This window comes from Urocitellus parryii, chromosome 9 (assembly GCF_045843805.1).
Source record: "Urocitellus parryii isolate mUroPar1 chromosome 9, mUroPar1.hap1, whole genome shotgun sequence".
NCBI lineage: Eukaryota > Metazoa > Chordata > Mammalia > Rodentia > Sciuridae > Urocitellus > Urocitellus parryii.
Genome location: NC_135539.1, coordinates 131,764,505 through 131,791,710, shown reverse-complemented (window position 1 = coordinate 131,791,710; position 27,206 = coordinate 131,764,505). Strand labels below are relative to the sequence as shown.

Genomic DNA, 27,206 nt, shown 5'->3' with positions numbered 1-27,206 from the left:
GGGTGGATGCTCCTGGTCTGTGAAGTGAAGGACCGCGTGCTGATTCTGCTGTTCACCAACCCCAAACCCAAGGGAGACTGTAGTGAAACCAGCGAGGAGGGAAACCTGAGCGGTCTGGGGAGATGACGAGAAGAAATGCAAAGACAGTAGATCCACAAGACACTGCAACATTTTAGGATAAAATAGATCCAACGGTCCAGTGTGGCAGAGAATCAGGTTTCCCAACAGAATCACTCCCAGAAAAAAAAAAAAACAAAAACAAAAAAACGATTTTAATTAAAATGCTGGATTTAGGTAGAGCGGATATCAAATCCTCATTTGGCCTGTTCAATCAAGCGTGGATCGCAGTGGCTTAAGAAAGTAGGGATTTGGCCACAGATTCTAGTGACACTCAGAAAAAGGCTTAACTCTACTTTTCCAGTTCAGTAGAACAACTTTAAAGCCCGGTTTTTCTGTGGGGGATCATCATCAGCCTGAGAGTCCAATGTAGTCAATGTTGTTCTACTAATGGGTCTGCTGTGCCACCCAGTGAAGCCCCAAAGAGTGAAATGCTCTCCGTGGATCAAACACTCCCCGTTTTAGCAGCGTTATTAGTCTCCTAAAAAGGGCAATGAAACTCATGGAGCCTTTAAAGAGAAAATGAGAGAGCGTGGAGAGACGGGTAGTGGGGAACATGAGACACTTGCTATGTGCCAGGTGCTACCCCGGTGTTTTTTCATGGTGTAAGACCATTTAAGTCTCATAAGAGTCCCAAGAGGTGGGTCTGAAATATTTTTGTGATTGTGTTTCACAGAGAAATCAACTGAGGCTGCAGATCCCATGGTAAATTGTGTGGGCAGGATTCACACTGAGATTTCTTTGCCTCGAAAATTCCTCTTCTTTTCTAGTAGCCTAGGTCCCTCCCATCGATCTTTTGTTTCTTCCCAAGCTTGCTTAGCTTTCTCTGCATGTCAGAGAACCCTAAATTCTTGAATTCTCCCCTGCGCCATGAAGGATAGATTCACTGGATCAATATTTTTGTTATGTTGTTGCTTCTACCCCCTGTGTCCTCTGGAGCAATAACTGATTAATTGCTCTGTGTATAATACACTCAGGCACTGAAATACTACCACTTCAGCCCAGACGTGGGAGGCAACCTGACCCTGAGTTTAAGTTGACTAAGGGCCACTCAACCTAATGGAACTAAGGAGGACTGGCTGGGTTCCCTTCATGCTGACATTAGCTTTTATTTAATTTATGGGTAAAACATACCTGGACAAATGTGATTACATTTCACATTGGGAATAAATGGATACCTAGCCAGATTCCCACTGTTTCAGGCCAGAATAAAGTCTTACATCATTTTCTAACAGCTGGAATCCGTCCTCCGAATAGCAAAGCATACCTTGGCCTCTAGAAACCCTGAAGCTCAGCCAGTTTCTAAAGATCTTCCAATAGAAAGCAGGGAGACTTTTCCTAAGGGTGACTCCGAAAGCAGAATTTGGGGTTGATTCTAATCCTAGGGGTGAGCTGTGGCAGGCAGATATCGTGGATTATGTTTAGACCCCTGTGACCTTCAGCCTTCCTCTTTGAGAGCATGATCTTTCGGGCCTAATGTGAAAGAAAAACTCCAAACTTCATTTTGCAGAGTATTGAACAGCGTTGTTGCGTTCTACCTAACAAATAACTACACTCAAACTTTTTCTAGATCATTTCTAATAAAAATAAGTCTTTTAAGTGCATAGCAGACTATTTACTCTGGGCAGGTGGAAACAGGCATCTGTTAAGTGTGCAGAACGGCACTCATGCCAGTGCCAAGGGATCTCATGCCAGGGGATCTCACTGCAGCTTTTCTCCTTCCCTCAAATAGACCAGCCTAATGCTGTGGATGAAGAGCGACTGATCTTATTGGAGGAGGAGCTTTTCCGTGCCAAGACCCGGATCAACAGCCAGCTGAGGCCCTTGATGGCAGAGCTGGAGGAGAGGGCGCGTCGACAGAAGGGCCACCTCCATCTGCTGGAGACAAGCATAGATGGAATTCTGGCAGACGTGAAGAACCTGGAAAACATTAGGGACAACCTGCCCCCGGGCTGCTACAATACCCAGGCTCTCGAGCAACAGTGAGACGCCTCCGAGACTTCTCAACTGGGATTCCTGGGATACAGATCTGAGGGCTCAGGAGCTTCCTCGTGTGGGTGGGGTGGGATGGGGATATTGGAACACGTCTAATGGGTGTGCGCAGGTCAATTAAATTGGACCCCATCCCTGAGACTGTGGCCAAGCAGACGTTTTGTGGCACCAGGATGTACTATTTGTTTCCTGTGCAGTGAGGCAAATAGTGCTGGGTTTGAGACTGATCAAGGCTCTCAGCACCCAAGAGTAGACTTGTTGGAAGGAAAAACTGCACAGGCAAATGTTTGCCTCAGAAGAGTCATAAACTGAGTCCTGGAATCCGGACAAGGGCCACTGGATTATAGTTATCTTGTCCTGCAAGTAATGCAACTAAAGGAAAAATTTTTGACTTGGCCCACGCATCAAATCCTTCCTAATGTGAGAGCAGAGAGTGAGATCCTATCACACTGTGACCAGGGAAGTACTGCTGCTTTGTGCTGTCCGCCGTAAGCTTCTTGTTGACCAGAGTTCTTCCCACTTGCCGCCCAGCACCTGAGCAGAACTCGACTTTCAGGCAGGAAGACGTGAGCAGTGATGGATTGAGGACCTGCAAGGCTGGCCTGTTTGGAGCAATGGTGCCTGCTGGTGACCTGCCACCCTCGTACCCTGGGCCTGGGAGTGATACCCTTTCTCTTAATGATGCCATGGCTTCTTAGAGACTATGTTTTTATTAAAGCATCTCCTACCAGCACAGCAAACATTGGGAAGGTATTTACTTTTGGATCTCAAAGTGAGAGAAAAATGTCATTTGGGCATTGAAAGAGGTGAAATTATCTCAAAGTTTTATTAGTCCTAGTTCAATCCTACTTTTTAAACACTAGAAATTATATGCCTCTATGTGTTTTATTTCCTTTCCCTCTAGCAGAGAATATCCCTACTTATTCTTGAGCTGGGTAGAATCCATCCTTCCATCCATCCTTCCAAAGTATATTTATTGAGTCCCTACTGTGTGCAAGTGTGGGTGATTCAGTTCTGACATAGCCTCTGCCCCACAGAGCTGAGCATCTAGTGAGGAAGACAAATGTCTTAACTTTGTAAGTTTAAACTTACGAACCTTGCTCATCACAAGTGGTATTTATTGCCGTCACCCCTTTGTTTTGCAACCTCCTACTCAACAGAACATGTGTTGCAAGACATTCCCACGGGGCCACTTGTGTTTGAGCGAAACTGGAATGGCTCTGGGTTGTCCACGCTGCTGCACATTCCAGCTGTCCCTCCACCCCTTTCCACAGCTGATGGCAGTGGACTGTTGAGTCATAACACGGGTGGGAACTGCCCAAGGATCCAGAAGCTTCCACCCCAACCCAGGAGATCTTCACGCTGCCTCGCTTCCATATTTCCTTGGTTGTTTGTGGACTGTTTTAAAATAAAGAATTATCATTAGATGCTTGAGGTCAGTTTCTAATTTTATTAAACTCTAAGCCTGAGATTGAAAGAACCAAAACAATGGAAATGAAAATACCACCGACATGCCACTGGGTCCTAGAGTTATCATCTTTAAGTCCTATTTCCAAGTATCTTATTTGGCCCTTCGCAAGCACAAGAGCATGATGAAGCTTAGTGGATGCTCTATCCTAAGCACGGAGGTTTATTTCTAGAGCAATGCAGTCTGGGTTGAGGGTGTCACTGATGTTTTTGCCATCTTTCATCCACTCTAAAATAAAAGGAACATTGTAGTTAGTGGTACACAGCTCATGTTCTTAATAAATTAAAATTCAACAAATTAAGATGTTGATTTGGCCATCTACCCACGTGAGTGAGGGAAGGATTCTGCTTCTATTCACATTGACCCCCAAATTCTGATAAATCTGATCACTTTGTTCTGACTTTATAATCCTGACGTGGCCTGCTCAATCGTACACCCTACAAATTTCTTGTAACTAACTAAATCCCAGAAAATGTGTCTATATTAATTAGGGTAGATTAACTGCTCTGCCACATAAAGCTAAAGAAATGCAATAGCTTAAACAGAATACACTATTTTTTTCTTTGTCCCGCAATAGACCAGGTAGGGAGCAGGCTGGCAGAGCGGGACTCCATATGGTCATTTCAGAGGCCTTGCTTCTTATACCACATGACTTCTGAGGTTGCCTTTGCACTGGGGAGGGGCAGAGTTGTCACCATTCCAGCTGGGCAGAAGAGAAAGAACCCGGAGGAAAGGGGCACGTGGGAGGTCTCTGTGGGCCAGGCCTGCGAGGCTGCACCTTCCCACTAAAACCCACTGTTGTCTGAAACCCACTGTTAGGACCACATCTCACTCGTCAGGGGTCTGGAAGATGCCACCTCTTGGTGGAAAGCCATTTCTCAGGGATAATTCTTCATGAGAGTTCATTATTGATGGACTATTTGTCTCTGCCAAGTGTAAGTTAGACTCCACATTCTAGGGATCCTGGTGAAGAATCCCGTTAGTTAATAGCCAGGCTGCAGGCCATCAGGAGAAGATTCCTGGATGCAATGAATTGTTCAGGAAGTCAAAAGAAGGTCTTTCCTGACAAATGGGACATGATCCCCCAGGAGAGACTGGGGAATGGACAAGTGACTCTTGAGACTCCCTCATCTCCTCCGAGGACCTGACAAATGGACCCTGAGAAGAAGAAGAGGATGTAGCTTATCCAGGACCTGGCCACTGGTTGCCAGTCTTGGCCTGAACCTGCCAAGTTAAGGGATTTCTTATAAGTATCTAACCTAGAGTGAAACATTTCTCATATTTCTCCTCAGAGAGCTTTCTGATTAATTGTGCTATTAGTAGCCATGACTCAGAGGAGAGGGGGTTAGAAATGAAACCGCCCATAGTCTACAACTTGTTAGTGTATGTATTTCTGATCTTATCCCAGGAAGTGGTTTCTTTCCAGCACTCATGGGGAGGCTAGACAAAATGGTAAGAAGACGCTTAGCTCAGTCCAGTGTTTGGAACAAGTCTCAAGGGCCAGGAACATGTTTATCATATCCTAGTGTTTTGCATGGTCATAGGAATGTTATGGGTTCTTGCCGCACATGGAAAACAACGAATAGACTTTTCCTCTGCCTTCTTTGTAGCGTTGGCCACACAGAATTTCTTAGGAGATGCAAAGATCTGAAGCATACTTATGGACTGTAAGGAAAGAAATACCTATGTATATGTGTGTTAATTCATACTTAGTGTAAACATTTTAAAGTTAGTATAAGTTAGCAAATTAAATCAATATTTATACTCAATTTTAAACATGCTGTCATCATTACGCATTCTTAGGACAGGAAAAAAAAGCAGTGTTTAGGTTTGTGTACAAAGTAGCAAATATAAACTCAAGTAATCAATTTACAAGGCATATCAAGTATCACTAAGATGTGCCACAAAACCCACATGGATACACACAAAGCCAGCTAATCCCAATTTAAGAGGGGAAAAAGGAACCCTAAGAACCAAAGTGATTAAAAAAAAATTTTTTTTTTTTTTGACAAACAAGTTCCTGACTTTAAAGTGAGCTGACCTAAGAGGGGACGGCCATTTCCCCTCTAAATCACCGCTGATGATTAGCCAGTGCCAATCACCATTTAGACCAAAACCAATACAGGATGTACAACTAAAGATGAAATAAGAATGAATAATTTCAACAGGGTTGAGCAATGAACAAATTATTCACTTTTATTTGCTTACATTGCCAAATTATAATAATTTCTGTCTTAGTTAAGATCTTTCAGGCCAAACTCATTTTGAATTTTCATAAACATATTTTTAATTCATAAAGTATTAATTTCATTTAAGAACCAAATTTAAACAATCCTAGACCATGTGGGCTAATCAGGATCTAAGATTTCATTTTATTTTTTTAAACTGAGAAAACTTGGGCATGATTTATAAGTCTGCTAATTATTCTTCCTGCTATTATCCTTGGGTGTGGTTATATATACTACTTCTCCTCCTCCTCCTCCTTTTTCTTTTATCTTTTTTGGTATTAGAGATGACTCAAGGGTGCTCTATCACTGAGCTCTATCCCCAGCCCTTTTTATTTTTAAAGCATCAGAGCCTCCTCCTCTCCCTCCTCCTCCTCCTCCTTCTTCAAGTTGTAGATGGACACATTGCCTTTATTTAATTTATTGATCTTTTTATGTGCTGCTGAGGATCTAACCCAGGGCTTCACCTGTGCTCGGCAAGTGCTCTACCACTGAGCCATAACTCCAGCCCCCCAGTCCTTTTTATTTTGAAACAGAGTTTCACTAAGTTGTTGAGGATGGCCTCAAACTTGCAATCCTCCTGTCCCAGACTCCTGAGTCATGGGGATTATAGGCATTTGTGCCATGTATAGTATCAACTGAACCAGGCAGGAAATATTATAATTATTGTCTCCTATCAAATAAGATTATAAAGATAAAGTGATTACTTCTCGGAGCAACACATAGGGGAAGGTTCTAGACCAAGACACAAGACTCTAGCAGTAGCATTGTCTTATTTATTAACATAATTGAAACATTTTGCTGATAAAACTCTTGTCCATGACTATTCTAGCAACAAAATTTTACTCAAAATATTTCACTGTGGAAATGGTATTGCAACTTGAATGTAATTTTTATTGATGATTTGATTTCCATAAAACAAAATTTACCCTTAAAATGGCAGATAGATGACCAAAAAGTGATTAAAAAAAAGAAAGAAAGAAAGAAAGAAAGAAAGCTGCCACCTCCCCATACCAACCCTCAAGACCACGAGGATCGTGCTGAGCTCTGGGCCTGTGACTAGACGGAAAGTGGCGGGAAAGAGCTGTACCTCACTCCTCATCAACTGGAGCCCACGAAAGGGACACTCCAAACTCACGCGACAAAGAAACCACAGGAAGAGTTCGTTTACAGGGCAGCTACGGAAAAGTGCAGACTGGGTGAATTTGGCAGATGCATCATCACCAGCACGATGCTATTTCTAAGGTGTCCTAATCTTATGAGCTACAAAATCAGTCCCTGTTTCCATCCTTCCCATCTCACCTTGTTCCCATCTTCTCCTGCCATAACCTTGGGAGAGATCCTGAGCTTTCCATACTCGACGGTTGTGTTTCTGCATCACTCTTTTGATGAATAAAACATACACGATAACATGCTTTTCTCTCTTAGTCCCCTAAAAATGCGTCTGTGTATCCGTCTGGGGAAGAGCAGATTTGGGTTGTAGTACAAATGTCTCCCTGTCATTCTCTGCCTTTTGCTGTCATTGGGTTATTGAGTCTTACTTTCTTCTCGGTTCCACCGGCAAGTTCTTTGATTCTGTCTGAGAAGCTGGAGCTTTTGGAGCACACTGGGGAAGCGGGCCCATCTGAGACAGGAAGATCAGTGTCTCTAGAAGCTCCACCTCTGGTTTCAGGCACTTCAGAAAGAGACTTTCCTCCTGGTCTGATGTACATTCAAGGAAAACCAAAGCCAGTAGCCCAGAGGCTGCCTGGGGCTGGGGAGTGTGAGACTAAGGAGACTGCTAGCAGCACAGAGCCCCCAGGGGGCCATTCCTTGAGGAGAGAGTCATTGAAACAGATGGTCTCCCTCCTGCCTGTTCTGACATCAGCCACTTTCAGAAACATGGGAGTGACGCAGGAAATGAGGCTCCAGATCCCTCTAGACATGATTAATCCAGGCTCTGACTTTCTCACTATCTCTGAGCCATGCCATAGTTCCTTGGGTTGGTCTTTATAGGAAGGACCACTCCTAGAAGGAAAGTTGGGGCTTAGCAGTTATCCTGTTGATGCCTGGGGTGCCACTTGAAACTCCATCTTTCTGGTGGTGGCTGTGACTGGGTTGCAGTCACACTGTCCTGGCCTGGCCTCAGAAAGGTTCTCTGATCTTCCCCCAGCAAAGGAAGAACAGAGCAGAGTGGGGAATGGACCATTCTACCCTGAAAGGGGATTCACTTTGCTTTCATTAAAGGAAAGCGATTTTTAACACAACCCCTGCGCCACACCAAGATGTAACCTGCTCCATCTGCTTCCTAGAAATCTATTTCTCCTGTACCTGTTCTTTTCCTTGGTGCACCTCACTCTCCCTCCCCCTCCCACATGTCCTCCTGCCCCGACACGGAGGGTACAGAGTCAGCCTGGTTCCTTCTTTTGAGTTGTGGAGTTGATGGGGTTTGGCCAGAGTCCAGCAGAATAACAGAGTGGACCAAAGGAACAAAAGGAATCTTGTCTTTCTCAGGTCTGCTCATGTGCATCCTCATAAACTCTGTCCATAAACTTCAGGTCCTTGAAAACGCCATGCTACCCCAGGACACTCAGCTGTATGTTTTCGTCTGTGTCAGGAGTCAACGTCCTCTCATCAGGCTCTGCACTTGTCGTGTGACCTTGGACCAGGCACCCATCCCATGGATCTCTGCTTCCTCAACTTCTAGAGGAGAGTGTTGGAGCACATGAGTTCTGATGTTTTTTCAGTTTCTCATTCCATGGTTCCTAACCCAAGAGACATGAACAGTATTTCCCTTTCTTCCTTTGAAGGTTATTTCCATAATTCAAGAGCCATACACCTCCTCTGGGGGCCACTCTGTCACATTCCTCTGTTGAATCCATTTCCTTTTCTTGGAGGCAACTGAAGGGTACTGTAGACAAGAAACATGTCCCGAGACTCAGGTCCCGCCTGGGGCGTAACTCAGAATAGATTTGGATCAAAGTATACAATGCTTGGGGACCCTTCCTCAAAGACAACGAGAAACCCAGAGCTAGAGACTGGATGAGAGACACAAAGCAGGAGTGTGATTTCCTTTGAGTTCTTTAAGCAGGCATGAGTGAGGTGTTGAACACAGTCTGTCAAAATTGTCTCCAGAGAGGAAGGCAGGAAAAAGGGGGAAATAGCTTAGTGGCTCCTGATCGCTCCATGATCTCTCTTCTGAGAACCAGTTCCTGTGTCAGGCAGATTTCCTCAGGTGGCACCTGCAGCTGTGGGGCTCTGCAGGAGAGAGGACCAGGCCCAGACACAAAGCCAAGGTACTGCTTCTCAGGAAGGAATGGGCCTCAGGTCTGGTGGCCTCAGCGGAAGTAGGTGAAAATCACTGATTTCCCTCGGGGTAACAGATTGCTTTCCCCTAGGTCATCCTGGACTTACATTACGAAAGAGTTCCCAGCCAAATGGGTAATAAATAATTCCAATTAGCAAAGATCTCTACAGTTGAAGGAATTCCTAGCATTCTTTTTTTTTTTTAAGAAATGACTGGATTATCAGGATTTGGCCTTGCCTGTGTGATTCTTCTCAGATGCAGGAACATGTCTAAGCATGGTCTCCGAGGGCTTAAGTGGTTCTGAAGGTTCTTTGGAAATGCCTGGGCTGGCAGGGAACCCACATAGTGCCATCGGCCACAGCTCACAGAAGTCCATGTACAGATGCCATTGGGAAGTGAGAAGACCATCAGGAAAATGGTCTGAAACTCAGGAATAGACTTTAGTTCTGAAAATTCCCACTATTCCCAGCCTTGGCTCCCAGGCTTTAGAACCTGAAAGTCTCACTCTAGACCAAAGGCTGCTGCTGCCGCTGCTGCTAGTGTGTGTGTGTGTGTGTGTGTGTGTGTGTGTGTGTGTGTGTGTGTTGGAGAAGCGGAGGTGGCTCAGTCTTCTCTACTGGAAGTGGCCCTCCGTGCACTCACTGAGTGCTGAGGCTGGCTATAGTGTCCTATCAAAAGGGAAGTAATACCACGGGATTGTATCAAGACTACAAACATAAAGAACCATAGACACTGATTTCATCCAAGTTCTACAAGAAGTCAACGAAGAAAAATAAATCAATAAAAAGAAAGAAAATGAGCCCTTTGTGGTAAAGGGCATGCTGGGAAGGAGAGAGCCAGAGCCGCCTCCCCAGAGCATGCTGGGAGGATGGGCACCAGAGCCGCCTCCCCAGAGCATGCTGGGAGGATGGGCACCAGAGCCGCCTCCCCAGAGCATGCTGGGAGGATGGGCACCAGAGCCGCCTCTCTAGAGCATGCTGGGAGACAGATGCCAGTACATCTCCAAGGACTGCACTTCCCCCAACTCCCACCCTTTCCCCTCACCCACCCCCAACCCAGAGACTAGAGGAAAGTTAGTCCAAAGATGGTGGACTTGGGAATGCCATGGTTCTTTGCAGGTCCCCCACACTGTGGGGGGTTAAGTCAGCGAGTGCGGAGAACAGTCAAAATGAAAATGCAGAGAAACAGAGAGGCAGGAGAGAAACCAGGGGACTGACAGAGACTGGCGGGCCGGTGTGTCGGTAGAGGACGAGGGGAGGGAGGAGCAGAGAGCTGTGCGGCTGCTAGCCAGAGGCGTTGATGTACAGCTGGCTCTTGAGAATGTAGTCGATGACTGGCTGGGACAGGTAATCCACAACATGGCCGTCCCCATGCTGCAGGGCCAGCCTGCAGCAGAAGAGACAGCAATCAGATGACATCCGGGAACACTGGCCTGGCCTGTCTCTCAGGAAAAAGGTTAATAGTCCAAAACCACAACCCCAGCCTTCCCTTGGGTCCACGTTGCGAAGAGCCCTCTTGTCTTTGCAAATCCTCCCCCACTGTGAAGACATCTTCTTGTGATACTGGGGTTGGACCCCAGGGCCTGGTGCTCTACCACTGAGCTATGACTCCAGCCATTTTAATATTTTGAGACAGGGTCCTGTGATCCTCCTGCCTCAATCTCCCAAGTAGCTGGGGTTACAGGCATGCACCAATGTACCCAGCTCCTTCTCTTCTTGACTCTCTCTGTGAGCTCATCTATACCCAGCATTTCAGTGAACACACATATGCTCAGTTTTACACTTCCAGACCTCTCTAGGCTACGTCTCGCCCTCTCACTGGATGTTTCTACTTAGGGTTCATGGCAGACACTGTTAACTGGACCCTATTATTTATCATTTCCTTCTTTGTTGTCAATAGAGGCCCCTGAATTGCATCTAGACATTTGGCTGCCAAGGGATAAGGCTGTTTCCCAACCTCCCTCCATCTCTGAGCCTGTGGGATGCAAAGGCAGTTGTATGTGCTGCTCTGAGTCAACTTCTTGCCTTGGGCCTCACCTTGCTCTTGCCCAGTGGCTGAGAAAAGTCATCAGGGCAGCTGCAGACCAGACTTGGAAGCTCCATGTGAAGAGACCAGAGACCCAATCCCTTTGGATTTCCGGAAGAGGGAATTAAACATCTACCTTATTTAGAACTCTGAATATTGGTTTTATGGCAGCTTCATCTATATCCTTATTAGTATCTTGTTTCTTGGGCACCTCAAACCAAGAATCCTCCTCTCCTCTCAAACTAGCTAAGACTACCTAATGTACTATGCCCTCTTATAAAAGTAAATGGCTGGGGGCAGATGAGATCCAAAAGAGGGCTGAATGCTGAGGCAGCAAGTGTCCACATGAATTGAAGGGTTTCATTTGACTGAGGAAAGTTGTATGGACACTTGGAAGCCAATTTGACCAAAGTCTGTCTGACCACGTGTCACACGTACCTGCTCTTGGTTGAACTGACAACAGACATGGGATGGTTGATGTCATCCTTCACCACCATGATGTTGTTCTGGGGATAGAGCAGAAAGAGCAGGTTGCTAGCCCCCTCCATTCCTCCCTGGGGAAGGGCCACATCACAGAGACATACCAGCAGGGAGGGAGAGGACTCACTTTATATTTGCGGAGTATTGAGGAGTGATTCATGATTCGATCTGTGTCAGCTGCATCCCGAGGCACCACCACAATCCCAAAGTCCCCAACTATGACCTCCATCTGAGAAAGAGAAAGACAACACTTTGGTGAAAACCGTGTTCCCAACCCCTGACCAAGTGACTTCTATTCTTCCAAGCAGAACTTCAAACTTTAATCCCCAACTTGCCGCCTCAGCCCCACCAGTCAGCAGCTTTAAGTGACAACCAGTATAGTGTTAGCAGAATGAGTGGGAACATTGCCCGGCACCCAGAAGATCCTTAATAAATACTTGCGTGTCCAGACAAGACCTCTGCAATTCCTGAGGTTCCTGTTGAGTTCATAATGGTGCAGAAAAACATGAATGACATATACTTCTCACCCAGTAGACACCCTATGTCCAGCAAGGAGCTGTCAGTCCTCAGCTGGGCTCAGGAGAGGGACTAGAGCACTCCTCTCGACTACCCATTTGAAAGCTGCTGTGGACCCAGGGCAGCCCAAGCAGAGGAGGTATCACTGTGTGCACACATACAGAGACAAAATGGTCATGACTATTACTGGGGTCACTTCTGAGATCACTGTAGTAGAATCACTTAATAAGAAATAAACCCTCCTTTCATTGAAAGAATAATAATATTTTTACTTTGTCTTTCTGACTATGGATGCAGTACAATCTTAGAAGATCCAGGGTGTCAGGAGCAGGGGGGAATGAGATATCTAGGTGGTTACTGTTAACATGTTAGTGTATTTCTGCCTAGTGTTTCCCTCTCTACAGGCAGGTGTCTATATCCACAGTGGGATTCTCAAGCAGAAGTAGTCATTTTATCTGCATTTTTTCATGTAGTATTATATTGTGAGCATTTTCTCACGTGAATAAAAATTATTTGAAAACAAGTTTTAACAATCTATATATTTCATTGTCTGCTGCAGCAAGACACTCCATGGTATATGAAACCAGCCCTAAATTGTGGGAAGTATACAGTTACTTCTGATTCTTTTTTGCAATTGTACATAACACTTTGATGAAGATCGTTATACATAAATCTTTTATCACATCTCTGATTATTTCCTTAGGATAAGGAATAAGATAATTGCATAAAAGGAAATGAACTGGACCTATTTCAAGGTCTTGAAACATATTACCAAGAGGCTTCCTGGAAATTGGTGCCAATTTTTATTTTCAAAGAGCCTGGACATGATGGCATTTGACAGACTTGGATTAGCGTATTACTGTTTAGATCTTGCCAATTATGGATCCCAGATGGTGGAGGGGATGAGGACACGAGTTGCTTCTAGGCAGTGTAGCTTATTGAGCAAGATCTGCTCTGACGGGAAGAGACCCAGATTTCTCCCCGTAATTCTTCAAACCACAAAATCAGACATTCTGGAACATCATAACCCATTTTCCTCTGCTAGAAGATCTTCCTACCCACTGATTTCCATTTGTAGGACTGATTTATGGGATGGTGTGTGTGTGTGTGTGTGTGTGTGTGTGTGTGCCCATATCCTTGGATTTTTTCCATCCACTTTTGGTGGCTTTTCCCATTGCTCACAACTGGACCTAGAATTGCAACTGGAACTTTGATGTTGCTGAAATAAGGCTTTGAGTACCTGAGGAGGGAAGCTGTGGAGAGAAGTTACAAGTGAGGTGCGGAATATCAGAGCCCTGCCACCCCTGCCAGTTGGAAGATACAGAGCATCCTACCACACACTGCATCTGTTGGAGGTATTCAGATTGGGTAAATTGGCATCAGATCTTTTGTCCTATGGGCCAGGAATGTTAGGGAGAGCCGGGGCAGGGAGTTGGAGGGGGCTTCAGCTTCTCTTGCCATTGCTTTTAGAATACCGCACTGGGATTCACTATGCAGTAACTGATTCTCAAACTTCGCTGCACATTAGAGACATCTGAGGAACTTTAAAAAATCCCCATGCACAGCTCACACTCCAGAGAATAAACTAGAATCTTTCAGAATTGGACCAAGGTCAGTATTTTTAGAAATCTCCAGGTGATTGCAGTGTGCAACCAGATTTGAGAGTCCGTGGTTTACTTACTGAATTAAAACTCTGGAAAAACTGGCATGGCAAAGAGACAGAAAAGAGAGAAGAGGAAGGGGAGAGAGGGGAGGAGAGAAGAGACAGCATCCATCCAAAGGACATACCTGGAGGTTCCTAAACTGCCTGCTTAGGTAGGTGTTTCGAGATGATGGGGTGTAGGTTGCATGATGTAGGGTCTGCCTTCCTACTGATTCTGAGAGCTGCGTAGATGTTTGATAAACGGTGCATGTGATAACGGGGCTACTTAAAGTGAGCATTTCAGTTTAAAGCTCAGAGATAACAGCTCAGGGTGGCATTGAGTCCTCCTGGGGGAACTTCCCTATACGTGACACCGCCCAGCTACTTCTCTCCACTCAGGACCTAATGACCTGACACCCAATGAATAATTGTGCCAGGATGCTCTGTGGGTGGCAAGCAGATGGAGACCTAGCTGCCTGAGATGTTTCTCGTTTCTAGAAACAGGTGGCAGACTTGCCCCTAGGAATCACAGATGGGTGAGGGAGACAGGGTTCATGAAAAAAGACCCCTAGGTTTTAGCAACTTCTCTGCAGGGCTGCAAGCCTGCTCCTTAGGCCAGACAGTGGGGTATGGACTTCATTTTCATGCTGGAGGAACAGGGGCGCTAGGTGCTAGGGTGGGTGAAAGGTGCCCTCATTGATGCCCACCTCTCTCAGGGGCTTAGAGATCTGTTCCACCCTCACCTCTGATTCACCAGGCCTCCAGACACCACCGCCCTCTCCCGAGCATCCTCCTCCTCTTCCTGGCAGCTCCTTTTTGGCCTCCCTGTGTTGATTCCTCCTCCTCCCTCTGACCTTGAATCACTGGACTCCACCAGACCTCAGTCCTTGGCCCTCTTTCTTTTTCTATCAACACTCACACCCTTAATGATTTCATTCCATTTCAAAGCTTTAGAGACACACTAAAGGCTCTCAAATTAATATTTCCAGCTTAGACTTCTTTCCTGAACTTTAGACTCTTGTGACAGCTGCTGTCTTCGCAACATGCCACTTGGCTGGGGTATCTCAAACTTCATACGCCCAGGAGCCTGTGGACCTGCTAACACAAATAAATAGACAGCTCTCCCCAAAGAAATGCTTTTCCTAGAGACCTTTTCATTTCTTATAATTGCTCAGAGCAAAGACCTTGGCATTTTCCTTATTTCCTCTCTTTCTCCCACATCCTACTTTCAGTCCCTAATATAATCCAATTAACTCTATCTTGAAACAAAATGTAAGACTGCTCATTCCTCACTTCTACTCTGTTCCAAATCTCCTCTGGTAGCTGAATAATGACCCCCAAAGACACCCAGGTCCTAATCTCTGGAACCTATGACCTTATATAGCAAAAGAGACTTTGCAGATGTGATTTAACCAAGAATCTTGAGATTATCCTGGGTCATATGGGCAGTCCGTAAGGGCAATAAATAACAAGTATCCTTGTAAGAGGGAGGAAGAGAGAAATGTGACACAGGAGAAGATAATGTGAACATGGGGCAGAGAGAGTTTTGAAGATGCTACACCATTGTACTTGAAGATGGAGGAAGGGGCCCGAGTTAAGGAATGCCACAAATGAAGCTCTGGGAAAGTCAAATGGATTGTCCTTAGAGCCTCTGGAGGGAGCGCAGTCTCACCAATACTCAGTTTGGGCTCTTTGAAACCTATTTCACACTTCTGGCTTCCGAACTAGAAGATGATAACCAGGCATTGCTTTAAACTATCAAGTTTTCAGTAACAGCACCTTAATGCATCTCTATTGCCTCTCACTTGAATTGTTCTGGTCTTCCCATTATTCTCTTGCCTTTTACAGTCTATTTCCAACATCCAGGCTGATGACATTAAAATATAAGTCAAATTCTACTCCTTCTTGGCTCAAAGCCCTTCACTTAAATACCACCTTTTGGGCAAATGGCCACACTATTTAGACTTGCACCCCTTGTGCACCTATCCTATAGGTCTAAATTCTCATAAGAGTTTCATTTTCACAGTTTTGGGTTTCTGAGCAGCACCACAGTGGTTGGCCAGAACAGATGCCTTAGAGGAGGCAGCAAAAGTGAAGCCAAGAAGAAAGTGCTGGATCTATTTTCTAAGAAAGATTGGTATGATGGCACCTGCTATGTCTGATCTAAGAAACATTGGAAAAACACTAGTCATAAGGATTCAAGGAACCAAAATAGCATCGGATGGCCTCAGGGGTTCTGTGTTTGAAGTGAGCCTTATTGATCTGCAGAATGATGATGATGCATGTAGAAAATTCAAGCTAATTATTGAGAGTGTTTATAGCAAAAGCTGCCTAACTCATTTTCATTAGCATGAATCTTACTGAGGACAAAATGTGCCCCATGGTCAAAAAGTGGCAGACTATAATTGAAGCTAACATTGATGTCAAAACTATGAAGGTTATTTGCTTCATCAGCTCTGTGTTGTTATAGTACTTAAAAATATAGCCTGGGCTAAGGATGTAGCTCAGTGGTAGAGCACTTATTTAGCATGCATGAGGCCCTGGGTTCTGTCCCCAGGACTGACAAAAGAAAAAAAGAAAAAGAAAAGAAAAATCAGCCAACAATCATGTACAGAAAACCTCTTATGCTTTGGCCTGGGCTACATGTTCAGAAGATCCTGGAGATGATGGGATTCATGACCAGAGGAGTCCAGACAAATGCCTAAGAAGGGGTCAATACAAAGAATCCAGACAACATTGGGAAAGACTAAGAAAAGGCTTGCCAATCTCTTAACGTCCTCAACATCTTCTTCATGATGTCTTTGTTAGAAAAGTACAAATGCTAACGAAGCCCCGTTTGAAGTAGAAAACTCACGGAGCTTCATGGTGAAGGTAGTAGTTCTGGAAAAATTCCTGGAGATGAGACAGCAGCTGAGGGTGAACAAGCCAATGGACATGAGCCAGCAGCCCAAGCATCTGTTTGAAATTCAGAATTTTGATACCGACAAGAAGTCTTATTTGTGAAAAAATAAAATGAACAACAAAACAGATTCTCCAGACCTCACCCCAGGGATTTTGAAATCCATCCCTAATCCTTCAGCTGCACACCTGCCTGTGGGGATTGTTACTGTACATCACACAACCGGTGACCTAACTGCTGTGACTACTAACACTCTGGCTTGATTTGGGGATAAGGTAAAAATGAGCGACATGTAAGGACAAGTACCTCAGCATCTCTGGGAATTCCAGCAAAAGAATCCCCTGACTCCTGAAGAATGGTCAGGGCAGACATCTGACCCCAGGAAGCCCAGGGTGTGTAGGTCCCTGGATCTGAGCTCTTGCCCCAGCACCTCCTACCCACCTGGAGAGTTCTCCGTGAGTCTTGCCCTTGGGGTTGGGGCGGTGAAGGGAGTAGTCAATGCAGCAAAGCCCTCCAGGCTGGCAAACCCCATTCCTGGCCGGTGTGCCCTTGTACTGCCTGACCTGGGTGGGCAGGCCCAGGGCATGGTCTTCTCTCTGTGCTGCACACAATGGCCCTCTCAGTTTAGCCCTGGCCTGCGGTCAGCCTCAGGGGTGGGGGGCTGTGCCATTCATCCTGCTTCGACTTCCTGCTCAGGCACAGCTTTGATCATATCTTTTCATTTTCTGGTCAAAGGTTTCCCAGGGGAGATAGGGATGGCAGGGAGGAGAGGAAGTGGGAGGGGCAGACCCTGCTTCTCCAAATGTGGGGAATCTGAAGGAAGGATATGAGACATGTTGAGGCAGGAAGCATCTTGGCCTTGGGAGAGAGGACACTCGGCCCAGGCAGCAAATCTTTAGGAGGAATGTGGGGTTCCCATTGTGACTCCAAGAGGCGGGATTCCAAGGCCTGCCCTGCCGAGCTTCAGGGATGCTTTGGGTGGGTAGATTCCCTGTAGCCTTAGCCAGGCACCTTCCTGGACACTAGGGGTGCAAGGATGGGCTAGATCACTATCTAGTGGGTGACATTAAATAAAAGGTCATTTTCAGTTGTATCTACTGTGATGGAGGATGGGGCAAGTTACCTTCCATTGGTGACTAATATCTTGTGGTGGCTAATGGATTATAGGTAACTGGTAAAAGTCTGGGCCACAGGCGGCACAGGTGATAAATTATCCTGTGGGCTGCGATCCTCCAATGGAGTCGTCCCCGGTACCCCGTCATTTTTTTCATTCAGCAAATCTGTACTGAGTATGTGGTAAATCTGTATTGGTGAACTGGGCACTGTTCTGGTGTTGGTGAACAACACAGGCACTCACTCGTGGACCTTACCTTTGAGTGGGAAGCAATAATAAACAGATATATTAAAAAAGAAAACATTTGGAAGATATTAGTACAATATTGATACAGAATAAAATGGCCTTTTTTTTTTTTTTTTTTGGTAAGGGGGATTGAACTATGGGGCACTTGACCACTGAGCCCCATCCCCAGCCCTATTTTGTGTTTTATTTCTAGAGACAAGGTCTCATTGAGTTGCTTAGCACCTCGTTTTTGCTGAGGCTGGCTTTGATCCTCCTGCCTCAGCCTCCTGAGCCACTGGGATTACAGGCCTCCTGAGCCACTGGGATTACAGGCGTGGGCCTTTAAATTGCAATTTAAATGAGAAAGGACTTGGCCCTGGGGCTATCTGGGGAAGAGGCCACCATTCTGTAAAAGCCCTGGGATGGGAAAACTGGAGCACAAAGAGTCAGAATAAATAAACAAGGACCAGATCACAATGAAGATGGGATCTTGTTCCTATTGCAGAGAGAAACCATTTGAGTGTTTTAAACAGGGTTCAAGAGAATCTAAGATACATTGACTTGCCCTGGCAAGTCTAACTGGTAAGATCATCATACTTAGATCAGGGTTCAGAATCCTGGCCTTCTCTCCCAAACACTTCTCTCTTTTCAAGATACAGAGCCTTGGGCCCACTTGTGTGTCTCCAGAGAAGGATGGTCAGGGATGAACACTGGGCCATCAGTGAGAGGAGGAAACATTTATTAAAATATCAACCATGAGCCAGACACAATACTAGGAGCTTCATTTATTGTCCCTTAGTCCTTATAACATAACCTCTGTCTTCTGAGACGTGTGTCTCCATTCTCATTTCATGATGAAAAAAAACAAGAATCAGTGAGTTGCGGTGATGTGTCTAACTGCAGCTACTAAATGAATTTGAACTCACTCTGGTCTCCCTTAAGGATACTTTCCATTGCTTCATGCCTCTTCTAGATCCATTGAGAAGATTTATATTTTAAGCCAGGGGCTATGGCCCACACCTATAATCCCAGCGACTTGGGAGGCTGAGGCAGGAGGATTGCAAGTTCAAAGCCAGCCCCAGCAACTTAGCAAGGCCCTAAGCAACTTAGTGAGGCCTTGTCTCTATATAAAATATAAAATGGGCTGGGGGGATGTGGCTTAGTGTTTAAGTGCCCCTGGGTTCAATCCAAAATACCAAAAAAAAGATCATATTTTAGTGTGTTGAAAAACTTATTTGGTTTAAAAATATTACAATTTGACAATAGGTACTCAATCTTATTAGATCTTAACTTTTTTCTACTAGCTTACCCTACAGTGAGTTCTCAGTTCATTGCTCCACATCACCCCCTAGAGTATACAATGGTGCATTCTTCTGAGTGGATTAAGAAAGGAAGTACAGAGAGAGCTTCCAGAAGCGGCCCGCATGTGGGGAGCTTGGAAGCAGCTGCTCCATCCACCTCCATCCACTGCAGTGGAGAAGCCCGGAGCTGTTCTGGCCCTCGCACTTCTCTGGCGGGAAGGTTGGCTGGCGGGGTCTACTTTGCTCAAGGATGCTCTCAATGCAAATGCAAGGAGGAGCCTTCCGACGGGCTTCCCACAGGAAATCACCGGCACTCCCACTGCCAGTTTGGGAGTGTGGGAAGGCAGGGGTTTCCAGACTCAAAGGCCCTGAAAACCAACTGCATCTTTCACATGAGAACAACCAGAATCCCCCAGGCAGGAGCTGAGGCTCCTCCCCCAGCCTGTGAATTCAGCAGTGGGCTTATCAGTGGGAGGGGAGCCTAATCCCTGGGGTGGAAGAGTCCATCAGGCCTCCCCACCGGAGCTGGGCTGTCTGATCAAAACCATCTGAGCCTGAATCACTGAATGTTTGTCTTTGCTCCTTTTATCTAGGGGCCCTGGGATTTCTTGTGGAGTGGCTAATGCCTGAGGCTCTTCCTCTGTTTATTTTCTTTGGTTGTTCTCCCATAGCTGATGGATGTAGGAAGCAGTTAGCCCCTGATGGGTTGGCTGGAAAAATGTAAGGTGCAGCCAATTAGAACCAACCTGTGGAATGTCTTTAAGGAGTGCAAAAAGAGAAAGGGGAAAAAATCAATTCCCTCACTAGCTGATTTCTGGTGCCTGATGTTCCACCTGGAGAGTTTCACTCCTTTGGGATAAATATTGAGGCTTGCTTATTTAAAATGCAAATACCCTTGGGACCAGCTAATACAGGTGATCGGTACACTTAATGGTTTTTGCCTGCTTCCTCAGAAGTCCATACCTTTCCAAGTAAGGCCAATAAAGACAACCCTATTTCAACCAGCCAGAACTTTATAGCTGTATGCTCTTGGACAAGTCATGATCCATTTAAACCTCAGTTTCCATATCTCTAAAACAGGAACAGAGACTCCATTTCACCGAAGTGCTCTTAAATGAGATAACCCATGAGATACTCCCATTAGGAAGTAAAGTCCATGGTCAAAAACTTTTGTTTTGTTTTCTCTGTTACTCCATTTCTAAAACAGTGCCTGTCACATAGTAGGTGTTCAGCAAATATTTTTAAATGAATGAATAAATGAATGAATGAAAGACAGCCAACAGTTATTAAGTGCTGACTGGATTTGGGAACTCTTATAAATTTTTCATGTTTTATTTCATGCTCTATAAAGGAAAGATATAATAAAAAGGTAGTTTTTAGACAGCATGGGTCTCCAGGGCAAATATATATTTGTATGTTGAAGGATTGATTGAAAGAAGAAATATTAAAATTAGAATTAATTTTCCTGCCTCCCATTATAACATGGTGGACAAAGCAGCTGGTGGCATCAGGTCCCCACCCTGCAGGTTTTATGTCGGGAGGGAGTGAGTATAAACGTTTTCTGCTTCACGAATCAGTCCTGGCTGACCCCACGGCTCTGGGTCTTGATTCCCCACAGTTCCTGACCATGCCTGGAGACCTGCGTGGGTGCTTGTGAGGGCGCAGGAAGCCAGGATCAGGGCTCTTGTGGGAGACTAGTTCTCTAATAAAGAACCCAGATGGGATGGCATATCGGACTGGGTCCTGATCTGAGCCTGATCCTGGGTCTTGATTTCCATCAGAAATCAAGAATAAAAATGTCCACGACAGGGCCACACAGGAGCTCCTTTGTATTCCCCTTGAAAGAAACTCGATGAATATGTATGGAATTTTCTCCCCGTGGAATGTAAGGTCAGAATTCACTGTGGGCTCATGGATCCTTGTGACTAATGGGACATGCCATAAGGAATGTGCCTGGAGGGGGTGGAGTGTCCCTTTCCTTGTGAAATCAGATTTCTGGATGGAGAGTTTTGGTTCAAGAAGCCAAGGCAACAGAGAGGGCAAACCTGACTCAGGGAGAGGCTGGGAGAGGCCCTGGCAATGCTGCCATCCAAGAGGCCATTGCAGCTGGTCCTCAGCCTGGGTGAAAAGAAGGCCCTCTGTCTTTCAGCCTTCTTTACAGAGGATGCGGGGCTCCCGTTTCCCCCCCCAGACCTGTTTGAGCCAGGGGCTTCTCCTCTGCCTTGTTTCTGAGAATCTGGCAGAAGACACAAGATGCTGGAAAGTGCACCGGGGCCTTGTGCTCTTCTCCCTGCTGTCCTGTTCCCAGCCATGGCAGATGAAGGGCTTTGGGCTCCTGGTCTCTGAGCAGAGGTCTGTGGTCAACAGGTATCATGTGGGCCCCAGGCAAGGAAAGCATGTGTTCTGATAAAAGGTGAAGGAGGGAATGAATGAATCCCAAGCAGCTCTCACCTATCTCATTCCTGAGAATCTCATGGTGAGAAATCGAGATCCTTTAAAAATGGGCCACTTCCAGGGGAGCCCCAGATGGTGGAACTCGCTCATAGTGTAAGCAGGGCTCACCCTGGAGCGTCTAGAAAGAGGTTCCTTGAAAGGAAGAGGGTTGAGCTCCAACTTTCCCAAACAAGGACAGGGTGGCCTAGCCCTACCCCTATTTCTAGCAGAGAGCCAGAAGCTCTGAAAGAGGAATTGTAGGATAAAAATATTTTGAAGTCAATGGCTTTAAATTCACTGGAGAAATTTCATTAGGTGTCCTGAGGAGAGGAGAGAAACAGGGAAGATTCTTTCAGGATAGAAAGAAGGAAGAAGAGGTTCTGCTGCCCACCCCGCAACTTTGTCACAACAGGAAGAGGCTAGAGTTGGAAGAAGTCTCCCACCCAACAGCACCCAGAGGGCAACGCCCCCGATGAGAACAGCCTGGTGATCAGTGGGGTCAGGGGACTCATCAAGGAGTCTCCTGCCCTAGGTGGGCATGGGAGGAGCCCCATCACCCTCAAGTAGCCACAAAGGTTACAACAGGGGAGAGGTGGTGTCCTTGGTGAATGAGCCTGAAGGACTGTCCTCACGTTCAGGTTCCCCAAGAGCCTCTCCCGTCTGCTAATCAGTCATGAATGAGACAAAACCTCTACCATCCTTGAGCGTAGGGACTTGGAATGGAATTTTAACTTGACTTAAATGAATTGAATGTGATATTTTTGGCACACCTCAATTGCAGGCTGAGAGTCACACACATTATGTATGGAAACGGCTCCTTGGATATTTTTTCCCTCTATCTCAGATGCAATGAGATTCTAAGGACCCCACGGATTGGCTGTGGGTGAGTCAGGGGGATGAGCGATTGGCTGGCAGGTGGGGAGTGGATGCAGGTCTGCTGGAGGCTGAAAGTCCTCCCTGGCCCGCTGTGAGGGGCTGCTTGATCCTGATCCTTCTGCAGCTGCTGTAGAACACCGAATTCTCACCACCCTGGACAGGACAGATAGAGGGGCATTTGTGCCCTCTGAGTAGCCAAGCTGGATGTCCTAGGTCTCCAGGGTGACCAACCATCCAAGTTGGCCCAACATTGAGGGAGTTTTAAGAATGTAAGACTTTCAGTTTTGCTTTGTTTTATTTTTGCAGTGCTGAGGATCAACCCATGAGAGGCTAGTGCTTTACCGTTGACCTGCACCCCACCTCCAGGACTTCCAGTTTTAAAACTGGGACGAGCTGATCACCTCCCTTGTTGTCGGTTCATTATCTTATCCATTCCCGGCTTCCACAGGGTGCTCCAAAATCACCCAACTCAGACTGGGGATTGGGAATGAGATAGGAGGACCTCTTCCCTTTTTATACAAGCAACCATGAGGGGCTGAAATTCTAGGATTTCCCTTAGGAATCCAGAAAGGCAAGAAAGTTGGGATTGGGACCTGGCCAAGTGACAGAGTGGGGACACATTGGAAGATGTGAGGACTCTCCACCTTCACTATCACATTCCTAGAAAATCAACAGCTATTGGTTTCTCTGATTTTCCATATGAACCGCTCAACCCTGGTCTCAGCACCGGGGACCGACCAGAAGAGGAGAGACCCGGGCTTTTACTCCTGGTCCTCAAATCTGGGCTCCATCAACACCGAGAGCACCCACCGCTACAGAGGCAAGTAAGAGAACCGCCTCAGCAGCAATCTAACTGGAGGGCAGACAGAGACGGGCCACTCAGCAAGGGCCCAGTTTATTTTTGGTATCCAGGAAGCCTGCCTGCGCCTGCCATGGGGGCTCCCACAGGTCACTCTTAGCAAATAGCTCCACGGTTCCTTCAGGCTGCCCAGTGCCTCCTTCTAGATTCCTCCATGACAGCCAGCCTCCCCATGGCACGGGGCCCCATGGGCATTGCCCAGCTCTGCCTTGATTCATGGCAGGACCTTGCTGAGAACTTGCACAGAACTTGGTCTGCTGATTGCTTTCACAGTACCTTGTGAAGCAGGGAGAAAGTGAAACTAATTAAGCCACTTAATCCAAAACTGAAAGGAGGTTTAAAACTTCACCTGCAGGAAATTGCTCCAGGGTGGAGGTGAAAGGACTATCATCGGCTTCCCTACAACCCTCCCGACTCTCTTGGCTATCCCACCCCTGTGTAGATTAGCATCAGTGCCCTTCAGCTTGAACATCGAGGTGACATGTGCTGGGCTGGGCACTTTAAATAAACCCCGTCATTTAAGACTTCCAAAACTATACAAGGCAGGTACTATTATTATGCCTATGATTATTAGAGATGGGAAAAACTGAAGCTCAGAATATATTTTGTCATGAGCTGTGGTGGAGTAGAACTGATATCTGAGTCTGATCCTGAAGGTTGCCTCTATGTCTCTTTCTCCAGAGACACATAAATGTACAGGAAAAGATTTCATATGTATATGTCATGCCTCCTAAGACTTGGGGGCAGGGATTGTATTGTCTATTTTTTTTTAATATTTTATTTTTAGTTGTAGTTGGACACAATACCTTTATTTTTTAAATTTTTTATGCGGTGCTGAGGATGGAACCCAGGGCCTCACACGTGCTAGGCGAGCGCTCTAGCGCTGAGCCCCAGCCCCAGCCCATATTTCTTTAAAATTTCAAAATGCTGTCAATAACATTCCATAGATTTAACAGATATAAAAAATAACTGAGGATCTGGGTGATTCCTAGGGAACCCCCGAATGAGCCCCCCAGCTCCACTTGTTTTAGTTACTGACATCTATCACCAGTTTCAGAGATCCAAGGCTAAACAGTTCACTCCTAATAGCTTTGCTATGAATGACACCTCTGATGTAGAAATGGTTGTCTACACGGTTTTCGTAGGTAGCACAAGCCATTTGAACCCACCGACCCTCCACTTGGGCTTGCATGGATGTCCAGTGGGTGACCTTTTGACACCACAGGGCCAAGATGTCACCATGCCTCACACCACCCTGCTTCTTTATCCTGGAAATACCCTACACTCTTTCAGACTTGGGGCTCCTGCTCCTCAGATTTGGCTATCTCGTTAATTAACCATTCCTGCAAAACCCATCATTTCTGTGATTGGCATCTGAGCTGTGGGCCATGGGGGCCTCATGGGTTCCCTCACCAGAGGAGCTGGAGGATTTACACAGCACAGCGAGTTCATTTAAAAAAACACTAAGTCTGGAATTGCTGCCCTGGTAATTCCATTTGCTTGGGGCTGGAGGTTGGGAGCTAGCATGGGCTCAGGCTACCAGACAAATTAAGGAGAAAGAGAAAAAAGGAATTCATGTGAGAAGGGAGGAATTTATGAATCAGGCTGGTGTTCAGCTATCTCCACAAGAGCTTCTAAGTGGGGTAAGTTTAACTGCTTCTTTCCAAGTCAATTGCCAGAGGATCCTCCTGACCTTTTACCATTATCATCTCCCCTCTTGACCCCTTTTCTCTCATCAGTGGGATTCTAGGGGGTGCATTTTACGACCTCTTCAGAAGGAATCAAAGGAAAATAAAACACACACTACAATCTCCAAAGGGCAAAGGGTTTTTTTTTTGATCCTTCCCTTTCCCACCCCCGCTTACACACACCCTAAGCACCACTTGGAGCTTGGTGTTTGGAACACCATGTTTTTCCCCAGGCGTTTCATGGGAACAACCCTGAGGAGCAGCATAGTATGGAGTGGGTGAGAATTTTCTTCCATAGGGATGTGCACGGATCGCCTCTTGGGAGCTCAGGGGAGGCAAGCGTTTCCAGTTGGAGGAGGGAAGACCAAAGTCAAGTGTCTCCTCCCCATCCCAGGTATGTGGGGCCCCAGAACCTGCTACTCACATCTGCCTCGTTCCAGAGCCCTGGGATGCAGAAGGACTCCAGCAGGTCACTGCCACACAGCAGCAAGATCCGCAGCTCTGAGGAGGGAGCAAAGTTGGCAGAGGGAGTAAGAGAAGGCCTGGGAGTACTCCGCTTTGCCTTCCTCCTTCATGAACCCAGACGTCCCGCACACTGGCCCTGGGGGCTGCACAGCCCAGGGCTCCCAGCAGCCCGTGCCAGGGTATAGCAGTGCAGGAACCTCCCTCCTGCTGGGGCTCATTTACAGACCACCCTTGTCTCCCAAGGAAATTACTCACAGGGGAGAGTGGAGCACAAGGGTGGCCCACTGTCCCTACCGCCCAGAGCATAGGTCTTTCTGGGCTAAACCAGAATGGCTGGTCACCCCAAGAGACCTAGCAGAGACTGAGCCAGCACAGGCATCGCCACTGTCATCAGCAAAAGGCTCTTCCCAGCACCCTGACTTCCTGCTTCTCGGTTGTTTTCCTTCCCTCATTAAGCCCACTCTGAATTCTCCCCGTGAGACCCACTGTCATTTTTAAACAGGCAGTAAACTGAGCCATGGGGAAAAAAGAATCCAGGGAATCTGGTAACACCGTGGGGGAAAGCCCTCTGCCCAGGATGTGGCGCAGGGTGGGGTCTGCTTGTGGGTCCCAGGCAGCCCAGACTCTCACGTCAAGAGGCCAAGCTTGCTGGGTGAGGTGGTGCACTCTTGGAATCCCAGTGACTCAGGAGGCTGAGGCAGGGGGATCTCAAGTTCAAAGCTAGCTTCAACAACTTAGCAAGGCCCTAAGCAACTTAGCAAGACCCCATCTCAAAATAAAAAGGGCTGGGGATGTGGCTCAGTGGTTAAGTGCCCCTGGGTTCAATCCTGAAGTATAAAAAAAAAAAAAAAAAAGCCAAGGCTTTCAGGCCTCTTGTCTAATGAGGTCTCCTGCTGAGGGCTCTGCCTTCCTTAGACCCCACAGCTAGCTAAGGACTTTCCATTGCTGCGGACAGGTGTCCAGATGGTTCCGAGGCAGGTGGAAGGCTGCTTGGCTGACAACAGATGGTGCCAGCATCACATCTCATTGTCCCAGGGTCTGCGCAGTCTGCGGACCTCACTGAGGGCTAGAATCTTAACTCCTCAGTATTCCTGCATTTTCCCTGTGTACTGCAATCTAATGAACAGTTATATGCAGGAACCTTAATTTATTTTTTATATTTACTGATACAGTGACTGGCACACAGTAGACGCTCAGACTTGGCGAGTGAATGAGCCAACAACGAGCTGATGCAGAGGCCACGCAGGCTGCCTGGAGCTTCCCCCACCTGCCTTGGTGCCTATCTATGGTACTTCCGCTCTTGCAGCACGGGGCGCCTGGGGAAATGCTTGCCCAGTTGGTGGCATCTCCCCGTCCATGTCATCACATGGACTTGCTGGCCCATCTACCCCCACTGTGGAGGTGACCGGGCTTGGTATGGCGGAGAAGAGCCAGATGGGTGCATCCCTGGAATCTGCTGTTCCCTGGAGCCATGCAGAGTTCCAAGTCAGTTCTCTGTTGAAAACCAGAGGCTCTGAAACTCTGGCTGCCTGATGGTTCAGTTCAGTGGCCACATCCAGAGGGTGCACTGGGTCTTGGCTTTCCCTACACCAGTA

The 27,206-nt window shown here is 46.6% G+C and overlaps 2 protein-coding genes and 1 pseudogene across 3 annotated transcripts in view; 2 read left to right on the top strand and 1 right to left on the bottom strand.

Moving 5' to 3' along the window:
- The window catches only part of Lamc2 (laminin subunit gamma 2), a 58,178-nt gene extending 54,644 nt beyond the window's left edge, over window positions 1–3,534 (top strand). Inside the window, exon 23 of the mRNA XM_026392887.2 lies at window positions 1,850–3,534. Within this exon, the coding sequence (XP_026248672.2) occupies window positions 1,850–2,103 (254 nt within the window). The 3' untranslated portion in view covers window positions 2,104–3,534. The remainder of the gene's footprint in view (window positions 1–1,849) is intronic.
- Window positions 3,535–10,199: 6,665 nt separating this feature from the next.
- Window positions 10,200–27,206, bottom strand: part of Nmnat2 (nicotinamide nucleotide adenylyltransferase 2) — a 137,624-nt gene continuing 120,617 nt past the window's right edge. The window contains exons 8-11 of the mRNA XM_026392894.2: window positions 25,571–25,647; window positions 11,721–11,822; window positions 11,552–11,619; window positions 10,200–10,474 (exon numbers count right to left, since the gene is read on the bottom strand). Coding sequence (XP_026248679.1) covers window positions 10,372–10,474; window positions 11,552–11,619; window positions 11,721–11,822; window positions 25,571–25,647 — 350 coding nt within the window. The 3' untranslated portion in view covers window positions 10,200–10,371. The remainder of the gene's footprint in view (window positions 10,475–11,551; window positions 11,620–11,720; window positions 11,823–25,570; window positions 25,648–27,206) is intronic.
- Window positions 12,280–17,137, top strand: LOC144256884 (small ribosomal subunit protein eS1-like; annotated as a pseudogene). The gene is made up of 5 exons (XR_013344300.1): window positions 12,280–12,318; window positions 13,358–13,464; window positions 15,778–16,209; window positions 16,289–16,300; window positions 16,340–17,137. The product of XR_013344300.1 is annotated as a small ribosomal subunit protein eS1-like (transcript).